General features: G+C 42.6%; 1 protein-coding gene across 7 annotated transcripts in view; it reads right to left on the bottom strand.

The window, feature by feature from the left end:
- The window catches only part of LOC100746347 (homeobox protein extradenticle), a 42,275-nt gene that overhangs the window by 2,870 nt on the left and 24,787 nt on the right, over window positions 1-14,618 (bottom strand). The window contains exons 4-9 of one of the 7 annotated variants that reach the window (XM_024368805.2): window positions 14,498-14,618; window positions 10,602-10,792; window positions 9,196-9,331; window positions 8,857-8,953; window positions 7,179-7,366; window positions 287-1,227 (exon numbers count right to left, since the gene is read on the bottom strand). The exon at window positions 14,498-14,618 is cut by the window's right edge and continues 1 nt beyond it. In XM_024368805.2, coding sequence (XP_024224573.1) covers window positions 1,093-1,227; window positions 7,179-7,366; window positions 8,857-8,953; window positions 9,196-9,331; window positions 10,602-10,792; window positions 14,498-14,618 — 868 coding nt within the window. In that variant the 3' untranslated portion in view covers window positions 287-1,092. Of the gene's footprint in view, window positions 1-286; window positions 1,287-2,974; window positions 3,355-3,418; window positions 3,610-7,178; window positions 7,367-8,856; window positions 8,954-9,195; window positions 9,332-10,601; window positions 10,793-14,497 lie in introns of those variants that run through there. The other 6 variants (XM_024368806.2, XM_024368807.2, XM_024368809.2 and 3 more) reach the window with 6 other exon arrangements.

The following is a 14,618-nucleotide window of genomic DNA, read 5'->3' as shown; positions in this document are numbered from 1 at the left end:
GGGGGGGGGGGGATATACATAACATGAGGGTAAAAATGATTACAAAGACAAAGTTAAATATTTAAAATCAAATCGTCCGATCAATCGTAGGGTATCGGGATAGGGACGATAATAAGAATAAAAATATCTGTACAAGCTACGTCCATCTACGTATGCGTGTATGTAGCATACGTAAAAAATAAAACAATTGGTTGATTGTATACGCTCTCTCCCTCTCTCTCCTTAGCTAGGCGCCTGTACGCTACCGTATTGTCTTAATAGAAGCGAACCTACGTTTCTTAAGAGCACATTGCCCTACGGATTCTTATCGTTCGCCGTCCTTTCCACTCTCTCATACTCTCGCACTCTCTCTCTCTCTCTCTTTCTCTCTCTCTCTCTCGCTCGCTCTCTCTCTTTCTTTCTTTCTTTCTTTCTACCCGCCTTTTCTCTTTTAATTCCTCTCACACGTTTCGCTCTTTAAATCCTCTGTAAATAGGTGACGTGGATGCCCGTGCACAGTCACTCGATAAGGCAAGATTAAGGTATCAAGATCGAAGGGCAGAAGCAAAGAAGTTGCGAACGCGCGTATGAAATCGTTCCTGTTCGATGCGCGAATCATCGAATAACTAACATTCTCTCATGGTCGTATTTATCTCGAGAAATTGCTAAAAGTGTACTACGGATTAATTCGCGATAGACTTATTAATATCGTCGCATCCTTCGGTGCGTTTGGCCTTCTCTCTTGACGGAAAAAGAGAAAAATGTTTCAAAATCGGAAACTAATGTTATTATTAATCGTAGGAACACCAACGAACATTATTTCCTTGTGTGTGGCTCGGAGGTGCGCGTTATCGCAAATGTGTATACGTATGTTGGTGTATGTGGCTGTGTGCCGACGAGAGCGTGTGCGTGTCGGTAGTGGGTGACGACGTGGTTCCTGGTTGTCCGGTAGCGGTACGTCTGCTCTTTTTTTTTCCCCTCTTTCTCTGACATACACTCTACTCTATGCTTTTTTCTCTTTTTTCTCTCTCAATTTTGTTGCTGCGTTTTTTTGCATGTATTTTGTTTTATTAGTTTCGTTACCATGCTAGGTCGTTCATCCCAAAAGTAATTTTAGACGCGCGGTCGTTTTTCATTTTCTCGGTCGGAATCAGAGTCCGCTGAATCGTGGAGTGGCGGAAATTCCGGCACCGCCTCGCGTTGTTGCATCCATCCGGCCGCACCGGGCCCTCCAGTCAGTGCTTTTCCCTGCGTCATTTTTTTTCGATTTTTTTTTCAATTGATTTTTAGCTCTCTGTCTTTATTCCCTGCAGGTGGCGACAAAATTGCGTGTCATTGGTCACTAAGCATCGCCTTCGTTTCACAACTTTACGCATTTTTTTGTCAGCACAGACAGACGTTTCTCGAATAACCATGATATACAAATTATATGGAATTTTACGAAAGCGCGGGCTATTTGAATTGGCTGCTCGTATCAGGATATCGATTTACCTTCTTGCTTCGCAACGTCCTTCTTTTTTCTTTTCTTTTTTTTTTTAACAACTGTCTTTTCTCTTTTCTTTCCTTATTTATTTATTTATTTTTCTTTTTTTTTTTCATAAAAAGAATACGTTCGACTCCCGTTACGAGCACGAAAGGATTTGCTACATAACACGAAAGATTCTAATGATCGAGATGATAATTGCAGAACAAAGGAACAAACAGCAAAACTAGGAAATCCTTTCACTCTAATTTGCCAATGCAACAAACCGGCGCCTATTCTACTATCTACGCGAAAAATGTATAACTCTGCAAATGAACTAAATATGAAATCTTTGACATCCGCCCTCTTTCACGCTCTCTCATCTCCTTTCGCCTTTTATCTATTCACCCAGAAAACCCCAGCCAATCGTCCCGCAAAAACAAAAAAAAAAAAGAAAAAACAACAACAAAAAAATAATAATAGAATATGTAGAAGTAATGATAAACGCACACACGTACTACTGTGTAAGACCAGTATAAACGTATAAACTGTAATTCTACATGCAGCCATGCATGCCACGAAGATGTCTCTCGAGGAATTATCCATCCGTAAAGAATTCTCTGATCTGCGTAATTCTTTCTATATCACTTTGTAAGTCAGCGTATGTGTGTCGTGTATTCTTAAACGTGAATGTGTATATGTAACGAATACATTGCAGTGCGATGCGAAACTCTGTAGAAGATATTCTAATTGTAAGATTAAGTATCGAAAGCCATACGAGAGCGACAAGAAACCGCATGGTGCGTTCTTCGAGGATGTATCTGCATAGCACAGATAGTCTATAAGTAGCTGTAGCACGGACAGAGATCGTCGTACTCGTTCGCCTGATCTCGTGCTATTATGCGCAACGAACAGGCGTGGTTGATCGCGTACGAAAAACTGCTAGGGGACGATTTGTTTCGAAAGTAACGTGACGATACGCGTTTACGATATGCTTGCAGTCTACTACTTCCCCGTATTTCTGCGATATCGTAAGCTGCCTAGTTTCAAACATCGATTCGTTAATCCCTTCGGAACCATCGTTATCGGTCAAATACAGCGAACCGTTAGCGAAATAAAAAGTAAAAGGCGCGACGAAACGTTCGTTCTTTGATCGACCGTGTTCCACCGATACGATTGCTCGGATTAATTTACTACTCGCTGCCACCAATTCGGTAACCTACCTAAAAACGAGCTACCTCGTGCTTTTCTCGCTCAAAGAAGGCCTGCTACAGAAGTTTTATTGCACATTCGGCAAAGTCTAAATCTAGAAACGAGCTCGAAGGCGAGAACGTCGCTGCGAAAACGTCTCAGGCAGAACAACGAACGAACAAAGTTCGATAAAAATTCGTCGCTTTAAAAATATCTCATTTCCAGTTGATTCGTTAATCGTCAGTTCCCGGCTTCGAGCGAGGCGACAAAAAACGACACGATACGTGAGAAAGGCTCGAAAAATCAAGCGCCAAGAATAATATCAACAAAAAAAAAAAAAAGAAAAAAAAGAAAAAAAGAACGCGTATAAATGTATTTATATAGTAATTATGAGTATATTGCACTATCTACGAGTCGATGTCTCGATTCTATGCGAATCAGTTTGTTCGAAATTTCGTCTGTCTCTTTTCGAAACTCGTCGTTTCGACCGTTCGAGGGAAAGAGACCTGTGCTTGTTGCAACGAAGGATGATACATCCTGAACGGCTCGTCGATTTCTAATCTCGAACATCGTTCGCGAATCTCTCTCAGACATACTTCACGCATTCCTCCAATCTCTCGTGAAACGCAAGCGGATTCACGCGTTCGCGTAAAGCCAGCACACGTCGAGCTCGATGACGAATCTACGATCGCAATTGGATTTTTCGTTGGCACGGCGCGTCACTGTGAACACAACAGAAAGCACATAAGGCTGAGATCAGTGGACACGCACCAGCCGTCTGGCTTTTTTTTCTTTTAATCTCTCGTTTACTTTAGCCAGGTCGCGCGATTCTCGTCTTTTCCTTTCTTTCCGCGATGCTTCTTACTTGCTCTCTCAATTTTTTTTTTCTTTCGCTCTCTAATTGCGTACTCTTTTTGCGTGAAGTCTGATTCGATGTCTCTCTCACTCTCTGTCGCCTTCTATGAATTTCGTTTCATCTGCATCAAGAGAGAAAGAAAAAAAGATCTAAGTGAATTTAAACGGGACGAATTTGGATTCAGCTTGTGTTCGAGAGCAAACAGCCGACCACCCTAGCAGTCCACCGAACCGTACATCTTCCTCGGAGCAACGAAATTCACCGGTGAAATCGAATAGAGAAACATATTTCTCGCAGGACTGTAGCAGAATCGCATAAACGGAACTCTGGTTCTAGTGGATCGCGAATCGCGTTCCGCGAAGATGGACGGTTCGTCGACGAAATTCGTGTATCAGCCAAATCGTTAGGTGATGGAGAGTAGAAGAGACCAAGGAACAGACGACTGATCAATCGTAACGATATTATTACAGGTGCAAGACCGTGCGAACTGTGCTTGTAACAATGCGCTTGAAAGCGCGCGGCCGTCAGTGCATTTTTGCCAATCGATCCCCCTTTCCGGGTCGCCTTACCTTCTCTCGAGATACAAACTCGCGCCATATCTCGTTGAAATGAAATTTCCCCCTTCGCTATCCCACGTAAATACACCGCGGATATATATCGTACGATATGTGATCGCGAAATTACGAACGAATCGCCCAATTAATAAATCGAGTTACGTACGTTCCAAGTTACGTACTTTCTATATAGGAAAAATCGTGAAACGAGTCCGAATATCGAGAGAAGTAAGTTGGTATCTACTGAGAAACTTTAGATTTCATTCAAGAGTTCTCCGACACGCTATAGGTGTAGCGTAAATTATATTTAGCAAGTCTACGTTTAAAATTATCCGTTATCAGTAGATATCTTCCCGACAAGCGTACGAAAAGCAGGTGCGATTATCCGACAGTCGATATTACTTGAAAAATTACAAAGAAAAAAAAAAAAGAAAAAAAAAGACAGAGATGTATCAAGCTCGTGATCTTGAAGATTTGTTCGTTTTTTGTCGTTGAGCCAAGAAAATACAGTTGGAAATCGTGCGAACACACGTTAGACACTCCGCACCCCAATTTCTTGTTGCAACAAACACAGTTCTTTGCTTCGTTTTGTTAGATTCGGGGTACCAACCAACAGCGATTAAAAATCGGGGTTATAAAAAAGATCAAATGAAACCACAGACAAAAGTGTAGCAACGGGAAAACGGATTATAGATCGGCGAAACGGGCGTTATGTTAGACAGATCCGACACGATGTGTAAAAAATAGTCTTGGTGCTTATACATTATACATATAATCGTGTGCAAGCAATTGCCTTTTTGTTATGTATGCGATTATGGAAACGTTAGTGCCAGTTGCAGCAGCAAGGGCGTTTTTATCATTGCTACGAGGTCTTTTTTTTTAGTGCCAATTGCCGGTGAAAGCGCAATTCGAAGCACGTTTATTCCGTACTCTAAACTCTTTGGGTAGATATAACACGTAGGGGGGAAAAAAGAAAATTCAAAGTTGATTTGGATGGATATTGAGTTGGTGGAGAATTCAAAGCGAGACAGAAGAAGCACGAGCGTTCGACTCGAGAAAATTCTTGGACGTTCGCGGTAACGAGAAAGAAGTGAAGAATAGGCAAGTTCAGACGTAGCCGAACCAGACGAAGGTAGAAAACGAAACGAGAAGCAGAGGTGATTTGAAAACGCGGCAGCTAGGAGAAAGCATGCATTTTAGTCGCTTCATTTCGAGCGGGTTCTCGCCCCTGGGACTGGAGCCATGGCCGAACCGGATGAACCGCGAAATTAATTTTCCTGCGAACTTCTCCGGTTTTCCTGGTCGATTCGAATTTCTGGAAATGCAACGGTAATGAGAAAAATACGAACGGAGAAGATAACGTAAGAGCGGAATAGCTCTCAGTGCGGATCGCTTTAAAGACGATACACGTTAACCAAACGATTCCTTTTGCTTTTTCGATTCTCCCTTTTCGATTTATATATACAATAATATAAAATATCATATGTATATATGTAAATCGATAGAGGAGAATGTTTTAAGAGCAGCGTGAATAAACGAGGTATTGCAAGTATTCTCGACATAGGTAATAGAACAAAGCATAGAATAAAGATGCACTTTTCATTCGATACAGATTCGAACGTCCGGCATCAGAACGTATTTTGAAGCGAGTCAACGATGACGCAGTGCAACATTTGTAACGAAGTACGCACAGACAAACGGCTGGCGTATCGACAAGGGGGATATTTAATCTAGCAATTGAGAATATCTACAAATTTCCCAGCTAGTCGAGCAACCGGCTCGCGCGTTTGTATATGTGCATGAATTTAATTCAACGTCACTCTTTATCACGTGACACCGTCGAAATTGCATGTCAGAAAGATTTACTGGATTCGAAGAACCGGACGCAAGCTGTACGATACATTTTGTTCGTTTGTTTTGAAACAACGCGAATACAAGGGGAAACCATAAGGACAGAAATTGCTAACGCATAGTTACAATTTCAAACATCGATCCTTTTGTCCTTTGACGCGACTTTATTTTTTTCACTATTGTCCTTCTAAAGGCTGTCACTGAAAACCTAATAAAAGGAGAAACAACAAACGAGATTTAGGGAAATCATGGCACTGCCGTTCGCTTACGTGCCAGATACAGAGGAATTTTGGATCTCGGAAGATACAGTCCCGTTGCGTTTCATCGGTCGAATAGAGGCAGCTCGTTAGAAGCAGGGCCGCGCACCTACCAAGTCTATTAATATGTGAGGGAGCAGCCCTACCTAAAAAGTGACTTAGCAACTCCAATGCATACTAAGCAACCCTTATGCTACTGGCTGCTGCTGGCTCCGTGTGCACTCCCTGATACTCTTTCTCCTCCAACCTTCCGCTCCTGCCACCACTATCGGCTTCCTCTAAGACCATATTTATGGGCCAGCAACAGCATATCCAATCCAGTCCTATATATTCTAACAACACGCACCTACTTGCACCTACAGACGCACGCGCCGTTCTTTACAAGCTATCATAACACGGCATTCACGCGCGCTCAACTCCATACAGAGTGTTCGATCGATAATAGAAATCACCAGCCTGTAATTACACTTATGGTGTGTATATATTTAACGTTTACACTATTTTTTATGTTTTTGATTTGCTTGAAACTGAATCACCCTGTATATAAGCACGAGCTCAAATTTTCTTTCACCATCACCAATACCACATTCGCTGCATTTTCCTTCCGCCTCCTTGCTCTTTCTTTCGTTCCCTCGTTCTCTTCCCCATCCAAACGTCCTTTCTCACAATATGTGTGAATATGCGGTGAGATGCGCATGCGTTTATAATAGAAGCACAATGCTATGGCTTGAAAATGGATGGAAATCGAGAGCAGTGTTCCAACGTTATTACATCCAAATACGATGATTACTCGTTGAAGATGAAAAAAAAAACGAAACGAAACGGAAACGATACGAAAAGAACCACTTTGCCGTCTCTTTCCATTCATTCGAACCACGCGGAAGATCCCTCGACATCGGGGTTAAGCGTTATCAAGACTTATCTAACATGCTCAAAGAATACAAGAGGGCATTGATGAAAGCGAGGCAATGATTGCTGACTACGAGGTAGAAATGAATTTACTTAGAAAGAGAAGTTCTGACGGTTACCTGGTGCATAGGATCGTAGCCCATGGAGCCGTCGTTGTACGGCTGCGAGCCGTAGTCGCTACCGTTTATGCCCATCCCGTATCCGGCCATGTCTTGTGGCCCGCCGGGTGGCGCCGGAGACATCATCGGCGTCGGGGTGCCTTGACTGGCACCACCCATACTGTACGGCGACGCTCCTGCAAAAGCTGCTGTAGAAACAATCGCGGTGCATACAAAATTCGAGGGTGCGTCTTTTAAGTTCTTCCGCCTCACTGATTAACATCTTCGTTTATCGCAAAAAAAAGACGTGAGCTCGTTTCTAATTTTGTATCTCGTGTAATCGGTGGCGTCGTCGATGCTCATCTTTCCCTCGAATTTCATTGACTTTTTAACACGATACATATATAATTCCCAATAGGACTAGTTACAGACGCCACCGATTAATTCAATCGACATACGTATCGTGAAATCGTCTTTCGGCGATTCCGCATCGAATGAACGAATTATCGGATGAAAGCGAAATTTCAACGAATTTTCTATTATCGAGAACTACATGTAAAGTATCGATAGGAATATTTGAACGACAACGGAATAACTTGGAAATTAGCTTGGTTACTTCAGAATGTAACAGCGGTAATTTTTCCTTCGAAACGCGAAAACATTTCCGCTATCCGAGACGAAGTACTGGGTTGCGCAGTGCTGGCGCCAGTATCGCTGGAATTCCGTTTCTTTAATTACGAGAAGACTGCGGCCCGTTTACCAGGAGCGTGGCTGAGGAAAGACAAATGCATGGAGGGTGTGGAAAGAAACGCGAGAATGCCGGCATCTCATCGTCCTCCTGCACTCGTGTATTCTCCTACGCTCTTCTCATCTTTCGTTCCCTCTTTCTCCGTATAATTGGTAAGTTAAAAATATCTCGCCTTGCCCTCTAAAATAAAGAAACGTCTCGGTTGTTAAGAAAAGTACGCGTAATCGCGACCAGCAAGTTGTGCGAATGCGAAGAATTTCCAGAAGAAACACCCTCGGAATTTTTATTCTAATTTCATGGAGAATGCGAAAAAGTAAATCCGAATGAACCGAGATGACGTGTCGTTATCGAAGAAAATCGTGTCGTGTCGTGTTTGCGAGAGATACGTTAAGACAGTTGCATAATTTAAGATGGTTATACAGCTCCAAGTTGAGCGTATCTTTTTATATAGCGAAAAGAAAAAAAGAAAAAGGCTACGAACCCCAGTCGATAATTTTGTTTCCTCCTAAAAGATTTATTAGTCAGCCGGAACGACAACGGTGACAGAGCCAGGGTAACGAGTAACTGAATCTCACGATAATTTACGATGATGAGAAACCGCTATGCCATGTAAACTTTTCCTCTACGCCAATATCGAGTTTGATATAAAAATGATCGCGACGATGAAAAGAAGATGATGCGAAGTAGTGTTACCGGTGTTGAGTGGAAATTTCACTAAATAATAATCTATCCGAGTACGTAAAAGGAGTTTGCTCTCGCGCAGTTGTCGTTTTCTCAGCAACACTCCGTCGGTATCAACTGCGGCTACTAAAAAGAATCGTATTTTTCAACCGTTTAACTTTCATATTATAATTTATTGCTCATTTTTATCGATATCCTTAATACGAGCAAGCTATCGAAACGAACTCTTCAAGGAACACCCGTCGCTCATTTGCGAAGGACGGAACTTACCAGCTGCCTTTTTGGCTGCGTACAAGTTCGCCTCCTCCTGTGCTTTACCTATGTTTTTCTTGTAGCGTATCCTCTTGTTGCCAAACCAATTGGAAACCTACAAATACGACGAACAACTGTATCAAGGTTGCTTAGCGATCGTATTATTTAAAAAATGCCTTAAATTAATCCGTTATCGTATTTAGTAAATCTTCGGCCGATGTTAAAAAATATTCGATCGGGAATATCAGTTGTTTCAGTAACTTCCATTATTTTAAAATAGTTATTGACACACACACGAATTACCGTTACGCGATAGCAACGAGTCCAAGTTACAAGAAATATTTTGATTTACTTTACCTGACTCACGGTGATTCCACACTTTCGTGCGAGCTCTTCTTTCGCTTCTTCGCTCGGATACGGATTACTGAGGTGCGAATAAAAGTATTCGTTTAGAATTTCCGACGCTTGTTTGCTGAAATTCCGTCTCTTACGCCTGTAATGTAACAATCGATTTCCTTTTCACAACGGATAACACTCGCCTTTCATTTACTGTACACTACTACACAACATCGGTCCTAATCCATATGATTTTAATCAACGATGGTTTTGTTTGACAATATCAGTGACCGACAACGTTCGACGGTAGGAGACCTTGATCAGGCTATAAGCGATTACGTTTAATTCAAACTTAATTCAATCTTAATCACCTCAAAATCTGTGTCTTTATCTTCAGAAAATCTACTGACAGATGAATATTTGTATTTTACATTCCTTTATAGAAATATTTCTTTCTATTCCTATTTCTTCTTTCGAACGTGCCTATCTGCTACTAAATCGCCTATCGTTATACGTTATTGATGATGTATATAATTCACAGAGAATATATGTCGTTCAAAACTGTTGCCGATAACCTCTTGTCCTACAGGCTAACTGCCGATTGGTCAGGCCACAATAAACAAGAAGGTCGATCACACGTCGAGCCATTTAGCTGTTTAGTCGTGTGTTAGAACTGGAGCAAAATTTACGCGTTTTCTAACATGTACATTTCGGTGTAACGAAAGGAATTGTGAAATAATAAACACGTATACTTTCAAGATGTCCGGTAAGTAATTACGATCGATTCATTGGTGAAGAAAAATGATTTATTATTTGATAGTGGATAATATAAATTAAATTGTAAATTAATTTGTAAATTAATACGTGGTTCAAATTAACAATATTTTGAGAAAACTCGTAGAAAATTAGTAATCTTCAACTGTGTGATATTTTTCGAAATAATGAAACATAATAGGAAACACAATATCGTTGGCATTCGTTATTATGAGAATCTATCGAATCACTATTCGCAATAGTAACATACTTCTTACTATATTCTCACTATCGTCAATATTAGATTTTCTTTTTACTGTCATGATAGGTATAAGGGTTGTTTAATTCTTTCAGGGGATTATAACCTAAACGTGTGAACGTAACAAGGAATTACGCGTAGATAAAGTAACAAAATATCGAGGACAATCGAACCAGGAGTCTGACTCGAGTTGTTTACGTTTGTCCCGGCTCAAGTACCACGATTCAGGCTCGTGCTTATTGTTTTTGACTCAAATTTCTTATCACGAATCTCGCTCGTTGTTGCAGGACGAAGAATTAAGACAGTGTCGATGCGTTTAATCAATTCATCGGTGAAAACCACGTCGGTGAAAACCGTGACGGAGATTTTAACGTAATAAAAATAAATGAACAACGTTTATGGAACGAACACTCGCCTTGCGTCGAGGAATCGACTCCTCAGAATCATCACCGCCTCGCAGGTAGACTGTTTAAGCTGCATTTGAATGCTGGAGAACTTCTTGTGAATAATCTGAACCATCCTCTCGATCTCCTTCGGCGTGATTGGCCTGGTACGACTTTGTTCCCTCAGTAGATTCATTACGTGGGTTGTGAACTCGTTACACGCCTGGGACAAAATGAAAAAATCACCTCGTTATTAACGAACACTCAAGGACCGTGTTTCCGCGCTTCAAAACCTAAAATGGATAAAAATCGAGGGCAAACGCTCGATTCAGGTAAGAAGAGGCACGCTATGTATCGTCTAAAGGACTTCACGAGTTTTCTTTGGATACAGGAAAAGCGGAAAGAAAGGTCGTCTCAACGTGAAAAGTCGGCTTGGAAGATCGCTGACGTTTCGAGGTAAGGACGAAATCGCAAAGAGAAGCGGAGGAAAGCCTCGGGAGAAGCAGGACGGAAGACCGAAAAATGAGAGAGAAGGGGCGAGGATCGAGAGTAAAAAAAAAAAAAGCGAGAAGAAAGGCGCGTACGTATAATGCATTATTCCTGGTGGCTGCTCGGTTTAAGGGAAAAAGGACTTTGCTCGATATCAGTATTCGAGACGAGCACGCTACCTTCGGGAGGGAGCGAAGAAAGGACACGGGCGCCTGGTGGAAAGAAAGGGAGAAGGTAAGGTGGTAGGAAAAGGAAAGAGGTAAAGGGAGCGAGCGAGGGGGGGCGAAGGGTACCGGAGGAGGGTGGATTTTCCTGAGGGAAGGCGTTAGAAGGAAGAGGTTGGCAGGGGAGAAGTCGGACAGGGTGGCTCGCAATTTCGAAATGGATTCCACTCTGCAGCCATACCCTGGTACTCTCCTCGTCTTTCTTCCATCCACCCCCGTTTCTCTTCGTTCTCTTCTATTCCTTTCTGCTCTTCTCTCTCTTTGCACGAGCGTACCACCGACTTGGTGGGGTGGATCAGCTTCGTTCCTGCCTCGCTGTTCACCTAGGACGAGGGGTTTGGGACGATCTCGAGTAGGTGGATTGGATGGAAAACCCACTGAGAATTATGCTCTTCTCCGCGTATTTGTGTTTCCTTCGATTTTCAAATTATCGGAACGACGAACCAAAAAGTAATGTTTTCTTAAGTAATTGAGCGAGTATTTCTAAATTGACCAATGAACCGTCAGGTGTTGTTGCAGCGCTTTATCAAACAAAGGGCAATTGCGAGGCAAATACCAGTTTCTCTTTCGAGCGAAATATTTGTCGTTCGCTAAGGACAAATACCGCACGCAAAAGATATAGTTAGAAATGATAATGAAAACTTGCGCCGCAAGTAGGTAGTACTATAGATGGCTTATAAAAGACGAGGTAACGCACGAAGACGAAGGGAGGAACGAGGTCGTGGATTCTTGTACAACCGTACCGTATCAATCAAGACGTGCTAGATAGTTTGAGGAAGGTTAGGGAATCGCGAAACGTCGATATTCATCTCCTGAAACGGCAAAGCCAACAAGTGTCCCGATGACGACCGTTAATTCGTCTCCGTGGAAAATGAAATTTCTCATGATGGCTCTAATTTTACTGCAGTTCCCTCTATTAATATGCGTGTAATATTTCGCGGATATAGCGGATATAGTGAGGGTTTTGGCTCGCGAGCGTTATCGAAATTCCAACCTGCATGCTGCTAAATATACCTGATCGTGGTTACGTCTGCCGCGGTTGTTGTGCGGTTACCGCAATATACGATAGCCTTCCTTTCTTACGTAATCGAATTTAGCAAAGTTCGCGGCAATTTTCATGAACGGATTGCCGCAATCCCCATTTATCCTGAATTATGATAACGAGACAAGACGAGAAGAAGGAAACAAAAAAAGGAAAGAGGAAGAAGAAACGGAAAAACAAAATGGATTGAACTTTACGAAATATTAGGAAAAAAAAGTGTGTACGACTTTGCGTAAATTTTGTTCACCGAAGAAAAGACGATGGTTTAACGCGCAGAAAGCTCGCAGAGAAAAGGTTAAAATCTGTAGGAAGAATCGGGCAAAACAAAGGAGGGCATGCACCAGTAAGATTCATGCCAGACGGTATTTGTTGGCCGTGATCACGCGATCTCGTAAAACTCGATGCGGTTCTATTCTCGTACTTGTCACGCCATTTTGCATAGTCAGGCAGACGTTCACCCTAATGCAGTGACTCGGGCGGCGAGTTTGAATAGTAAATTTCGGTTATGATAAAACTTTTGGCCACGACGATATCAACCGGTAATAACGTTACTTTTAATCGCGGCAATATATTCTACGGCAGAACTCGATACATTGTATTATCCGAGCTCACCAAACTGCACGGCTATCCGAATACCGTTCGGAACAAGGGTATACGTTGTTCCTTTAAATAACAATCGCGAGCTTGCACGCGATACGAATAGAGCGGCGTAAAAAAAGAGAGAATTTCTGCCACAAGTGGATTTTATTTTGCAGCGAATCTGAAAGAGGAACGAAAACCGAATTTAACGTCGGACAAAGAGATAAAAGATCGGCTGTGTGGTTAAAGCTAAACGCTGGAAGAAAGACGAAAAACGGAAGTAAAACGAAACCACCATCGAACTCGATAACGTTCGACTCTTAGAAGAAGGGAAAAAGCAGGATGGGGTTTAAACTTGTTGATGACCAGGCTTATCGATAGAGCGTCAACTACCCCCGGTAACTGGAGTTGCAGCGGCGTGTGTGCACGCGAGCGCATACATCTCGACACGAACCGCGTCCATATTGTTGCGTCTACAAAGAATTCCACACGCGTCCATATACAGGCCGGTGGACCTCAAAGCAAGGGTGTGCGTATTTACTGCGGGGAGACATCAAGACCGCTGACACACGGTGAAATATGGGGTCGAAACGGGTGTGGCAATTAAAGCACGCTCTCACCCCCCACTCTCTCTCACTCTCTGTCTATCTTATTCTCTCTCTCTCTCTCTTTCACGCTGAACTCGAGCACGAGTTATTTGGTATTTATGTACGCGCGAATACACGAGCCGAGCCAGTACGAATGACGGGCCACGGTTATTTGCAAAGTATGCAAAAGGGAGAGAAAACACGAGAGGCGTTAAAAAGAATTATGCTTTTATCGTTGATAAGTGAGTGGTGGCGAGTGGGAGAGAGATCATGCGCGTTGCACGCCACCGATGCTTTTCGTTTCAATCGCGCGCATATTAATGAGCTGGAATTGAATGCGTTACAACGAACGTTCCGTGGCACGGTGCTAGCAAATAACGTTGAATTTTCGCGACAGAAATAACGAAACTGGAAACCGGATACGAAATAGCTTGCATGAAAAATCAAATCGATATTCCGGTTGATATACGCGATGATTGAATATTCGTGCAGGCGATTTTAAGGATCTTCGAACGGTCTAATCGATCTCGCAAGGGAATCGAGCGTTAACGGATTATCAGAAAGGTGGAACGTTTTACAAAAGTATTAGGACAGGCTGGTGGTAAAGTTTTACAAGTTCGTCGAATTTCGAGCGCGAAACACAATAGCCTGTAGGGAATTTCCTGACATTATAGAGATCCGCAGTTCGTGATACAGCCGTTAACCTGGCCGACACGCGAGATTTTACTTAACACGAGTGAGTCGGTTCATTAGCACGCAAATCGTCGAACAGAGACGAGTCTCGTACTCCGCCGCTACCCTTAAACTGGCCTCTTATCGCTTAGCCCGAAGGTAGAAAAAAATCCCGCGGAAAAACTACACAGTGACCCCTTATATTCGATTACATCGAGCATTCGGAAACACTTTACTTTTTCCAGAATTTAACGACGAGCACAGGAAAAAGAATACCTGAAATTCCAGTAACAGTCTGCGATGTATGGAAGATAAGAGAATGACCATTTACGAACCTGTTCGTATTTCTCCAGCTCCTGATGGTAAATCTGTCTAATTTGGGCAAGTTTGGCTCTGTAATCCGAATGTTCGATGGCGTTGTCGGGTTGTCCAGGTGGTCCAGCCGCGGCTGCCGCC

The sequence above is a fragment of the Bombus impatiens genome, unplaced genomic scaffold (genome assembly GCF_000188095.3).
Source record: "Bombus impatiens unplaced genomic scaffold, BIMP_2.2 scf_0478, whole genome shotgun sequence".
In the NCBI taxonomy this organism is placed as follows: Eukaryota; Metazoa; Arthropoda; class Insecta; order Hymenoptera; family Apidae; genus Bombus; species Bombus impatiens.
The sequence above is the reverse complement of the archived record's forward strand: the minus strand, read 5'-3'. Positions and strand labels throughout refer to the sequence as shown.